Raw genomic sequence first — 13103 nt, 5'->3', positions numbered from 1 at the left:
TGTTTCTCGTCTCCTCCTTTCTCTGATCCTCTTTATACACACTTTCGTTTCAGCAGGTGAATGCTTTCCGAAATGAACCGGGAGGAAGACTAGTTTCCTTTCTTTAATTTGGTTCTTCTCTGAGGTCTCAGGGCCCAGCGCTTACTGTGCTCTGCAGAATCAGGGCTTGGGAGGAGCCGGCGGCCTGCTGGGGGCGTGGCTAGGGGGCGTGGCCTATTCGCGGGGCGAGCGAGCTGGGCTCTAGAGCTCCGCTGGCTGGCATAGCCTAGGTTCCTGGCTGCGAGCAGAGCCCTAGGCGGGTGCAGCGACAGCGGCCGGTGCTGGATGCTCTCTCCGTTTCTTCGCTTCTCCCCGGTCTGTGTTCGGCTTGCGTAGCGCCAACCCGCCCCGGTCCGGGAGGGACTCCGGGGACGCTTAGCATGAGAAGTCCAGCATCTCAGCCTCAGGGCTTCAGGGGAAGAAGCGGAGCTCTTGCAGGTGAAGCCGCGGTTCCTTCGCGGTCTTCCCGTGGCCGCCTGCGCATCGAACCTCCGCCAGACACGGCTACGGGTCTTCTTCCAGCGCCTCCGATGCTAAGTGCTCGGGAGAATAGATACCACAGCGGGGAGGGCGCGACCCGAACACCGAGGATGGATGCCCGCACCTGGCGTCTGGGCTGGCGCTGTCTCCTTCTCCTGGCTCTCCTTGGATCTACCCGAAGTGAGGGCGTGGAGAGCTGCGAAGAAGTTCGGAAACTTTTCCAGTGGCGGCTTGGAGGAGCTGTCAAGGGGCTGCCGGAGGCGCCGCGGGCAGGTAAGAGCCGCTGGTTGGCCCCATACTGTGCGGGGCTCCAGCTGGGGACCTCTGGGCTTGCGACCACACTCTTCAGGGCATCCAGTGATGGTCCTTGGTGAGACGACGACCTTTTAGGTTCTCCCGCCCCAGTAGATGAATTGATGTGGGGCCTTTGGGGATGCTTGGTCTGCTCACTGGAATAGGGCATCTTCAAGGGTTCCTCGAAGCTCTGGGGCATTTGCTTCCTGCCGGTGCTCCCTCACTCCCTAGTGATGTGTTCCAAGGACTAGTAAAAGGGGGAGGGTTGCCGCGTAGCAACTCCAGGATCTGTTCCCACAGGGAATATCACCAGGGGTCCTGGTTTCACTGTTTGCTCACAACCTCAGAGGAATTGTGTTGGTGGCCGCAAATTTGATGGTAAAATAGCAATCCTTTTTATATTCTTTTGCTGGACAAGGTGCCAATGTTATCTGTAATGAGCACTCGACCCATTGCACTCAGAGATGACCTTTAGTTGCCCCTCTGCACCGTGGCACCAAGCCTTCCTACAGAAGAAATCTGAGCTGCTTAGTTTGTGTCCCAGACCCACAAAGTAGTTTCAAGCCTGAAAGGCATTAGGACAACAGGCGATCAAGCCCTGCGTTTTGCAGTCACCGAGCAAAGATGAGGTATACCATAGACTCACTGGGAACAAGACAGTTAAGAGACCATGCATCCTATATACCCCTTTGCCTGCGTTCATCTCCTGTGCCCTATCCTACACTCAGTTTCTTAGCTGCTGGTGGGAGAACAAGTACACATTCTATCTGGAAGAGAAGGTGTGTGTGTTAGGGAGCGAATATAGTGTCTTGAGCTAAGTTAGATCATAGTGAAGTACCGCTAGCTGTTGAAGTCAGCAGAGAGGGATGGGTTTGAGGAGGTGGTCTGATGAACAAAGAATTTGCAAAGGATGCCTGAGTACCAAAAACACCCCTTTTCCAATGAGAGGAGGCTTGCCGTTAGCACTCCCCAGTGGTAGCACATTTGCTTGATTGCTTTTCTGCTAGTTAGCTCACTCAATTCTTATCATCCTTTCCCTGGTGTCAGGGCACATAAAGCCCACTAGCCAGCGCTCCGATGACTTTTAAATACACCAGTATTTATTATAATACCCATTCAAATCACTAGACACTCTTTCCATACTTGACACACATCAGTGATACTTCCAGCTTAGGGCAATTCTTGTCTCTTCAAAACCAAAACAAAACACAGACACCCCCCCACACACAAACCAAAAACCTTTTAAATATGTAATGATGTCAGTGTATTCTTTCATTAGGAAGTACATCTCACTTAACTGCTTATGGAACTAATTGGTTTGTGTGCAGCGGGTGTCGAGCTGTCTAAGCCTCAGGTACATTATGAGATCGTATCTCCTGGATGCCATAGCTCTGGCTGTAGTTGACACTTCCTTGAGCTTTGATCCCGATACTTTCTCACGGCTCAGCGTTCCTGCACCTGCTGAAGACAACACAGTCCAGAAAGGTGTTGAGTTTCATTTCTAGAACCTTGTGTATGTCATCGCCTTTGAAGAGGAAAATTCTAGAGCACTGATCACAGAGACAGCCTTTTACTATAAGGAGCTACTGAAGCTCTACCCTCCAGAAAAGCAAATAGTTGCCACTGTTTGCATTTGGTACAGATGGCACAACCTAAGTGCCAAGGGAGCACGCACCTTTTAAAAAGAGTCATCCTGGGTTGTTTTCCTGTGGAAAGCACTTTTCTTATCTGTGGCTTGAGCAATGAAAACTCAGAGTAGCTCCCACTAAAACAGCCAGGCACTCGTACAGAGGTACTGTCTGAAAGAAACTCTCCTGAAACAAGCGCTAAATTCCTTGGATATTTTCATTAAGAAAAAGTCATGTGAAAGTATTATGCTGATTTTGACTAACCCAATAGAATCACTCATGTACAAATTTGATATAATACTGACATTTGATTGTATCATTCATTGATTTGAATAATTCAGCAAAAACCTTAAAATGGTTTGACATTGATTCATCTTATTTTCCTGCTCAAAAAAAAAAAAAAAAAACCAAAACAAAACCCATTCTCGATTTCCAATCCAAATCTCATAAGTCATATATAATTTATGCTTAATATTTTCTTTATTCTTATATTTATGTTAATTCTTATATTAATGCAGTTATATTTCACAGCTATTTATAATAGTTACCATGATAAAATCAGTAAGTGGCTACCTAGTGTTCTAAAAATCACACCAGTCTCAGGACAGTGTATACTTAATATATAAGTAGTCCCTTCCACATGGAAATACAAATAGTACATTTTAAAAATTCATGCACTTATTTAATACAAAGCCTTTTATTGAGTAAAATGAATACATTTAATTTAGTATTTGTTTTTCTCAGTTTATTTTTTTTTTTTTTTAAATTTCTTGTCCACAGTTAATAATTCCTGAGGTGTCTAGCTCAAATGCTGTTTTTTTTTTTTTTTTTTTATTATTATAAAGAAGATAGAATAACTTTCTGCAATTCTGTCCTATGATTGTGATTATTATACCTTCTGGAAGCTCGTATCTGAGTTTGAAATTATTAAAATGGCGTGGTCAGCCTTTTAAGTGGTCCCCCAGATTCCCTCCACCTTTGTTCTCTGCACTGCTCCAATTCCTTTAAGCCCATTGAGCTCCTGAGAATGTTTGGATGAGAAATGTAAAAGGGAGAGGAGGCGCAAATGTGATTAGAATTACAGATGCCTGTGTTCTGGTTTCATTTCCTAAGTAGTAGTCAAGGTGCCCTTTGCTCTTGTTTATTTTGTTCAGGGAAGGACTGTTAGTGGGGGCATCTCTAAAGGCCTTTTATTTACTTTTACTCATTGGGGAGGGAAGATGATGATTTAGTCACATACACACTCCTTCTCTTAGAAGATGGTTAAGGGATTTACTATCAGTCAGTTAGTATGTAACTAATTTTAATGAGTGATTATCTATCCTACATATACACATTGTAGCAAAGTTTGTAGAAGGTAAGTGTTAGCTTTTCATGACTACAAAAAATTAAAATATCTAAGACAACCAAAAGTTGCAAAGACTAGAGATTTACTTGGGTTTCTGGCTGAAAGGGCTCCAGTGCAGGCTTCAGTAGCTCAGTTGACTTGAGCCTCTTTGGAGACAATTTAGGTGGTTGTAGGCAGACACTGCAGACTACACATTTCACAAACCAAGGTTAAAAGACCAGAGTGCAGCACTCCTCCCTCCGATACCCATAGATGGCTTCAGGATGGTTGTGATTTGGATGCTTAAGAGATACATCTTACATGCTTAAGAGATACACGCTGTGTTTTATGTTCTTGTTTGGAGCTAAATAAGAATTTCTGGAATGTGGGTTTGTTGCCCCATTTGTGTGTGTGTGTGTGTGTGTGTAATATAGATTACATTTCTAACTAGATATCTGTGACTTTGCTCATTGATCTCTTCAGCTAACTCATAATAGTAGTATTATATTAAATTTGTACATGAGTGATTCTATTGGGTTAGTCAAAATCAGCATAATACTTTCACATGACTTTTTCTTAATGAAAATATCCAAGGACTTTGTTTCAGGAGAGCTTCTTTTAGACAGATGTCTGTACGAGTGCCTGGCTGCTTTAGTCTACACTGTCACACAAAGTCCATATTCAGAAGGATATGGTGCCTATTTTAATGTATGGTTGGCACTCTATTGGAATTTGAACACTGGTCTGGCATTTGCTTCTGATTTGGGTCCTGGAAGTCATACAACTGATTGTACTTGACTTGTAACTTGTGTTTTGAATGCTGTCTGGTGCACAGACCAGGGCTTAGCACAAAATAAGCATTGCAACATTTTATCTAGTTAAGCTGTGTAGGGGGAGATATTTAGAAAACGGTGTCCGATCTGGCTTGTTCCAGGAAGCCACCAGGTTCCTGCTGCTGCTCAGCTCTGATTCGGGGTTCTGGCTAGCTAGATCCCAGGCCCTGGCACCCATGAGACACCAGCGTGGGGGATGGCTCTGCCAATACACCACGCAGCATCCACAAAGCTCGGCTGAACCCCAGACAATATCTGCCATCTTCGAAGTACCCAGTAGAAATGAGACTCTTAAAGCTTAATGATTATCTAAAGGATTTATATATTTAGAAATGCTCAGTTAACAAGATGCCCACACAATTAGAGTTGTTACCCAATATCTAACCATTTGATGAAACTTTCTACCCAGGACAGCTTTGTACCTATGTGTGGTTCTCCATGGCTGATAGCGTCCTTCTTCTCCCCTTCCTCTATATCTTTTCTCCCCTTCCTCCTTTTTTCCGTCCCCTTCCTCTCTTTCTCTCCCAGCTCCACCTCCTCTTCTTCCTAATCACCTGAGATCTACTGCAAATACAATGTAGCAGAATCAGTATCCTGCTACAAAGCTGAAAGAAGCTGGTATATCTTCTCAATCTCTCTGATTCTGAAATGATGGAAGGAAGTCTCGAGTATTGAGTATCTACAACCCTGATGTCTATGTGCTGTGAGTTTTACATTGAATATATGGCTCTGAGATGGGTACTCATCTTGGTCACAGAAGAGTAAGGGCTTTACAGCAAAGCCCAGCAAGGTATACCTGAAAGGTTTAGAGGCATGGTTCCTTTAAATATAGCTCCAAGAAACGTAGTTTTAGACATTTCCAACTAGATGCTTTGCATACCGCACAAACTTAACTAACATGTGCAAGTTGCAGAGTTTTAGAAATCCCTAGGTCTGGGGATTAGAGAGATGTCTCAGTGGTTGAGAGCACTGGCTGCCACTTCAGAGATCCTGAGTTCAATTCTCAGCACCCCCATGGCAGTTCACAACTGTCTGTAACTGTAGTTCTATGGGATCTGATGCCTTCTTCTGGTTCACAAAACATCCATATACATCAAATAAGTAAGTCTTTAAAAAGCATTAAAAACAACAACAACAAAGAAAACCCTAGCCCTAGTATATGTATGGCACCTCTTTGGGAACTCAGAACTTTATATCTGGTTGTTGTCATCTAGATACAGGAGTGTTCCCTCTTCAATTCTTATTTTTAAAAGAGGCACTTATGTGTGTGTGTGTGTGTATATATATATATATATATATATATGTGTGTGTGTGTGTGTGTGTGTGTGTGTGTATGTACAAACACATGTATCACATGTATATATATATATGTATATATATTCACACACGTACACATATACACACCCATATATAATATGTATAATATATAACATATACCCCCATATATAATATTAAATTATATATATATATGTTTTGTATATATATGTGTGTGTGTATATGTATACACATAAGCAGACACATATTTGTGTGTGTGTGTATATATATGTATGGGTGTGCATATACACATATATGTGTATATACATGTGTGTGTGTGTCGCAGCCCGAGCAAAATGTTGAGGGCCGGGCTGCCCCACGTTGGGCACCAAAAAATGTTGAGAACCGCACTAGTCCCTGTTCAGGCGCCAAAAATGTTGGGGCCTAGGCTGGCCCACTTTGGGCGGCCTAAAATGTTGCAGCCCTCTCCACTCCATGCTTGGCTGCCACTGTTCCCCCGGCCCAAGCTGCCGCTCCAGTCCGCGGCGGGTCGGGGTTCAGCAAGAGAGAGAGTGAGGACGAACTCGAAGAATGGAGACCAGACAGTGTGTTTCAATCCCGTTTATTCTTCAGTCTCTCTTCCTAGTCCAAGTCCCAAGTCTTGAGTTCCTAGTTCCTAGTTTCTAGTTGTTCTACTTCTAGTTCCTAGTTGTACCCCTGTTGTTCTCTTCCCAGTGTCTAATGTCTACTCCTACTCCTAGTGTCTGAATCTCTGTTACTCCAAATTGTTCTCAAAGTTGTACTCTCTAAAGTGTCTGATTCTCTCATCTCTCTTCTGTCCGCCTCTCGCCTTTATATGTCTCACTTCTAAGCCATGCCTTTTGGTCACACCTTTAATCATGCCCTTAGGTCTTGTCTCTAAATCTGATCTCTACACTTCTAAGTCACACTCTTAAGTTACACACCTTTAACCTCACACACCTTTAATCTCACACACCTTTAATCTCACACACCCAAGGTATCCAAACCAAGATTATCAGAGTGTGCTTAGCTGTTGTAGGCTATTGTAATCCAAGTCTCATGTCAGGGTATATGGCTCAAGATGGCTGCAAAGCTGATAGCTGCTTTCTGCTAAAAGTCGGCCCCCAACATATGTGTGTTTGTGTGTGTGCATGTGCACACACACTTCTGTTTGCACCTGTGCCTGAAGAGGCCAGAAGAGGGCACTGAATCCCCAGGAGATGTAGCATTATTTATAGCACAGAGATGCATGTTAAATGTACTTCTGTTCTTTAGCATACTGATGCCCTATAGGAGAAAATAATCTATAATTGATTTTTGTCAGGTCAGCATTTATATTAAATTTTGGTGAATAAATTAATTTTTAATTAATATTTACCTAACATGTTATTCATTGTACTTAGTTGTAATTTCTATTCATTAATCCACGAAGGATGAAGACTGTAGTCAGTAAAGCTGTAAAGTTGATGTTGGTTTGTAGATATGTTCTGTCCTATGCTTGGCTGTGTTGTTGAATAACTTGTTTCCTTGGAGATAACATTTTCTCATGTTACTTTGGCACAGATTCTGTAAAGTGACCCAACCCCATAAAATTCAAATTTAAAGAAAATATTACCTATTTTCTTTAACAGTTTTGAAATGGAGCACACGGACAAACAGACAAGTATCTGGAAGAGAATTCTTTCTGACATTTCTGTTCTGCAGGGAAAGGAAAAACATTTAACGCTTAGGGTTCGTGTATACAGCCACCATTGCTAGGCCAGGGCATCTGCCTGTGGGGCTTTATTGACTTGTTAAGAGAATGGAAAATGAATGGGTCAAATAGAACTTCTCCCATGAAGAAATGACTACTGAAGAAGTGTGAGCTGAATGCTCCTTTCTTCTTCCATCCTTCTTAGTTCCATGCTGAGAGAAGCACTGCTGACCACATTGCTTAGCTACAGAGTAACTCCTGCACGGAGAAGAACTGTGTTTGCAGAAGGCTGCTGTGTCAGTAATGTTAATTGTTAAGGACAGGATTTAGGGTCACCTAGGAGACACAGCTCTCAGTATGTCTAGACTGGGTAAACTGAGGTGTGAAGACCTACCTCAGATGTTACTGGCATGGCTCCATGGGTTGGCATCCTGGAAAGAATGAAAAGGTTCCAGCATCTGTCTCTCTCTTCTTCACTGCAGATGTGCTGAAACTGAGCAGCTGTGACAATGCCTTCCTAGCCATAATGAACTTCACCTCAAAGTATGAGCCCAAAGAACTCATTTCGTCCTTAAATCTCACCTGTCAGGCATTTGGTCACAAAAAGAAAAATAGTCAGTGCAGTCACCCATGTGGTGTTTAGGACAGCATGTGGAAAAAGCAGAGTGACCACAGACTTTGAGAATAAAATAAATAATTGCTAGTAAATCACAAACCATTCTGTATTGTATCGGGATATCTATCAGTCTGTAAAGTATTTCCAGTCCAGGCAACTTTAAAAATACAATCTTAGTCTTTTTAAAAAATCCATTTATTTTAAATTAGTGATATGAAATGATTTATATTTATTATTTATAACTTAATATTTCACTATATATATTGAATATGTAACTTGTATATACACTTAATGTATGCATGCTGTGAAGTGGCTAAATCTAGCTAAATAAGATACATGTAATGTCACGATGGATTGTTCTTGGTGGCAAAAACCTTACAATCCAGTGTGGTCCTTTCTGAAGATTGAGTGTGGTGCTAAAATCCAGGTTGGTCTTTCTGAGGATTGTGTTTACTAGTTCCTTGTACAACAGATCTCTTCAACTTAATTCTTTATAACTATAGTTTTATATTCCTTGATCAGATCCTGGATTAACCGAGCGTGTGGTGTCCACCCCTTTACTCTCTGTTATTTCAAAATCAAAGTATTTGATTTTCCTCTTTTTAAAATTCAAAATGACATCCTCAACAATCCTCCGTGTGGCTGCAAATGACAGTATCTGATTCTTTAAAGACGGGCCCTAACCTAGTGCATGTTCATACCACAGTTTTTTTCCATTAATCTATTGACTTATAGACACACAGGTGCATCACTTCTTTATGATTGCTTTTCACTGAAAATTTGGGAAATTATTTCTGCCTATATGAAGTAATGTCATGATTTGTTTTGGACATAAGAAGCATGAAGAAATTTCCCTAAAGAGAAGAAGAATTTGTCTTTGTGCTAATGGAATGGACATGAATATTTTGATATGACTCAGATCTTCACTGAAATATGTTTAAAGATAGTCATGATCTGAAAGCTAGTGAACTTCCCTGAGGACATGATTACATCTTCTAAAGAGTTATTTATTTTACGTATGTGAGTACATTGTAGCTGTCTTCGGACACACCAGAAGAGGGCATCAGATCCCATTACAAGCGGTTGTGAGCTACCATGTGGTTGCTGGGAACTGAACTCAGAGCCTCTGGAAAAGCAGCTGGTGCTGTGAACCACCGAGCCATCCCCCCAGCTCCACAGGATTAAAGATTTATTACTCATCAGGATAAGGAGTTTGAATTACTATTCCTTTTCCTTCACTGTAAAATTTACCCTAGTTTTCATAATTCTGGATAAGCAGTATTAATTGCTCTCTGCAGCTGTGTTCTTACAATTCCTATTCTTTTGCCTTTTCAATTTTCTCAAGTTAGGAAAGGATGAAATCTGAGAGGAGAGTTGATATGAAAACACAGCAAGACTGTGCCTGCATTGATCAAATGAAGTACCGGAAAAAAAAAATTACACAGGGATGTCCTGTTCATCTTATAGAGATTCTTTATGTGGGAGACTGTCAATATTAAATTACCGGTTCAGATTTATTTGCTTTTTGAGTAGCTCTGTTATTCAGTAAGGTTAGACCAAGTTACATTTGGCTTGTTTCCTTTTGATCATTGAGATGTCTGCGTTTAATGAGCTGAAACTGAAGCAGGTCAATAAAAGGGAGAGATTGATAGGTCGTTCTTCCCAGGGTTGAAACACATTTTACTCTGGATTTTTAAAAACACGGAAAAACAAACGAACAACAAAAGTTGGTTTTTTTTGTTGTTGTTGTTTTGTTTTTTTTTTTTTTTCAAAAACAGATTTTGATCACCTTAAAAGGTAAAGGAAATAGAAAGAACACCGTGAGACTCACATGGAGATGAAATTGACAGCAGAGAAATCAATGAGCTTCTTTGGGTGGTGTGTATCAGGTGTACCTGCATGGGTCTGTGCCTAAGCAGCTAAGAGCTTTAGTTTGAAAGTCAAAACTAAGTTTTCTTTTTCCTTTCTGGAAGTTCACTGGTGCAGTAAAGCTTCAGGTCATTAAATATTTAACATTTAATTTATGTATACAAATGTCTTGTAGTCATAATGAGAAAAAGTAAGTCTGACAAAGCACTAATATGTTGTTTTGTAATAAATAAATGGAAAAACCAGACATATTATTACAATTTGTCTCGTGTTACAGTACAGAGAAATGAATTTATAGTTTTGAAATGGCTTAGTTTCACCATTCTATTTAGTAGATGTGTGACATTTAGCAAATGACTCAATGACTCTGTGATGTTTTGCTTTCTTTTACATATACATACATACATACATATATACATACATACATACACACATGCATGCATACACTAGTATATACAGGTTTTTTTCTTTTCTAGTGGCTTTGAGAACTGTGTTGATGGGGTGGGGACAAGTCCACTGTGGCTGGTGTCATCCCTATGCTGTTTGTCCTGGGTTGTATAAGAAAGAAAGCTGAGTAAGCCAGGAAGCAGCACCCCTCCATGGCCTCTGCATCAGCTCCTGCCTCCAGGTTCCTGCTCTGCTTGGGTTTCTGTTCTAACTTCCACTATCTAGCAGTGAGTTAGACGTGTGAGTTGCGTAAACCCTTTCCTCCCCAGGTTGTTTTGGTCATGGTGTTTCATCACAGCAATAGAAACCCTGACTAAGACATTCAATATTAGTTACTTGTTGTTGGGACAAATTCAGCTTAAGGAAGGGTGAATCTACTTTAACTTACAGTTTGAAGTACATTGTCACAGAAGGGAGAACATGGAAGCAGGAGCCGGAGGCAGCTGGTCTCCTTGGATCTGCAGTCAGGATCCACAGAGAAATGAATGCTGTCTCTCCTCTCAATTTCTCCTCTTTTTGACTTCAGGGCCCAACCCATGGGACCAATCCCTCTACATAGATTAAAGTTTAGTTTTCCTCCTGCAGATTAACCTTCTATATCTGTCAGAAATACAGCTCTGCAGCTTCTAACAAAAGAAAGAACTAAAGTCGTCGTTCTTTGGTTTTCAAATTAAACATTTTCAGGAAGCTGATTTGTTATAAAAGTTTCTGTCATTATCATCAACTCAAGTATAAGTTGAATATGGGGAGTAGGTGGTCCCAGGAAACATGTGCAAGGTATTGGTACTAATCCAGAGGTGTTTACTAGATAGCTGGAAGCATCCCCCAGCATCCCCCAGCATGCCCCAGCATCCCCCAGCATGCCCCAGCATCCCCCAGCATCCCCCAGCATCCCCCAGCATCCCCCAGCATGCCCCAGCATCCCCCAGCATGCCCCAGCATCCCCCAGCATCCCCCAGCATGCCCCAGCATCCCCCAGCATTTATGTAAAAGCTTAAGTTCCCACATTTGCTTTGGAGCTGTCTTCCACAGTTTCCTGTTGCTCCCCTTTGTCTTCCACAGTTTCCTGTTGCTTCCTTTTGTCTTCCACAGTTCCCTGTTGCTTCCTTTCTCACTCATGTGCCTATTCTAGGGATAAACCACTATGGGCCCTGCACATCATTTTTTCTCCGAATTTTATTTATTTTACATCCTGATTAAAGTTTCCCCTCCCTCATCTCTTCCCAGTCCCTTCCCTTATCTCCTATCTCCATCCACTCCTCCATTTCTCTTCAGAAACGAATTGGCATTAATGGATATCAACCAGCCTCAGAGTATCAAATTGCAGGAAGAGTAGGACTTCTGTTAAGGCTGGGCAAGGTGACCCAGTAGGGGGAATGGGTAGCAAAGGCAGGCAACAGAGTCAGAGACAGCTCCTGCTCCCACTGTTAGGGGTCCCACAAGAAGAACAAACTACACAATTGTAGCATATGTGCAGAGGGCCCAGGTCAGTCCCATACAGACTTCATGGTTGTTGGTCCAGTCTCTGTGAGCCTGTATAGGTTCAGGTTGGTTGATTCTGTGGGTTTTCTTGTAGTGTTCTTGACACCTTTGGTTCCTACAGTTCTTCCTTTTCTTTCTTTCAAGAGATTTATCAAGTTTCATCTAATGTTTGGCTGTGGGTCTCTGCATCTGTTTCCATCCGTTGCTGGGTAAAGCCTCTCTGATCACAATTGGGCTAGGCACTAATCTATCTAGAGTATCATTAGGAATCATTTCATTCCATTTTATTTTTTTCTTGTTCTTGTTTTTGTTTCTATCCTAAGTCTCTTGATTATCCAGTCTCTGGTTTTTTGTCCTCCTGGCAGTGTCTGGGGTGGGCTCCTGCACATCGCAAAAATCTCAAGCTGAACCAGACATTGGCTGGCCACTCCCTTAATTTCTGCTCCATCTCTATGCTTGTACATCTTGTTGTTGTCTGGACAAATTTTAGGTTAAGGTTTTGTGACTGGTTGGCGTCCCAATCCCTCTATTGGAAATGTTTCTTAGTTACAGGAGATAGCCAGTTCAGGCTCTATGTCCCACACTGCCTAGGAGTCTTAGCTATGGTAACCCTTGTAAACTACTGGAATTTTTCATTGCTCAAGGAAAAGAAGAAGGCAAATTGTCGATATTCGCAGATGATATGGTAGCATACATAAGTGACCCTAGGGAACTCCTATAGCTGATAAATACCTTCAGCAGAGATGCCCTCTCCCCAGTTTTCTCTCCTAGTACTCTCTCCTTACATTCTTCCCACAACTTATCCCTCCTGTTTGCATCCTCAACCCTCATCTCTGCCCAGTCTCCTCTTCCCTTCCATTCACAGTGTATTCTGTTTCCCTTTCTTTGTGAGATTAATGTTTCTCTCCCCTTCCTCGAGCCTTCCTTGTTAATTAGCTTGGGTCTGTGGATTGTAGCATGGTCATCCTTTACTTTACAGATAATATCCTCTTATAAAAGAATACATACCAAATTTTTCTTTCTGGGTCTGGGTAAACTCACTCAGGGTTGTTTTTTCTAGTTCCATCCATTTTCTGCCAAATTTTATGATGTCATTGTTTTTAACAGCCAAGTAATGCTC

At 41.9% G+C, this 13103-nt stretch overlaps 1 protein-coding gene across 1 annotated transcript in view; it reads left to right on the top strand.

Annotated features, from left to right (window-relative positions):
- The first annotated feature begins 222 nt into the window (after positions 1-222).
- The window catches only part of Gpc5 (glypican 5), a 1248052-nt gene continuing 1235171 nt past the window's right edge, over positions 223-13103 (top strand). The window contains exon 1 of the mRNA XM_034498469.2: positions 223-792. Coding sequence (XP_034354360.1) covers positions 420-792 — 373 coding nt within the window. The 5' untranslated portion in view covers positions 223-419. The remainder of the gene's footprint in view (positions 793-13103) is intronic.

The sequence above is a fragment of the Arvicanthis niloticus genome, chromosome 3, assembly GCF_011762505.2.
Source record: "Arvicanthis niloticus isolate mArvNil1 chromosome 3, mArvNil1.pat.X, whole genome shotgun sequence".
In the NCBI taxonomy this organism is placed as follows: domain Eukaryota; kingdom Metazoa; phylum Chordata; class Mammalia; order Rodentia; family Muridae; genus Arvicanthis; species Arvicanthis niloticus.
The sequence above is the reverse complement of the archived record's forward strand: the minus strand, read 5'-3'. Positions and strand labels throughout refer to the sequence as shown.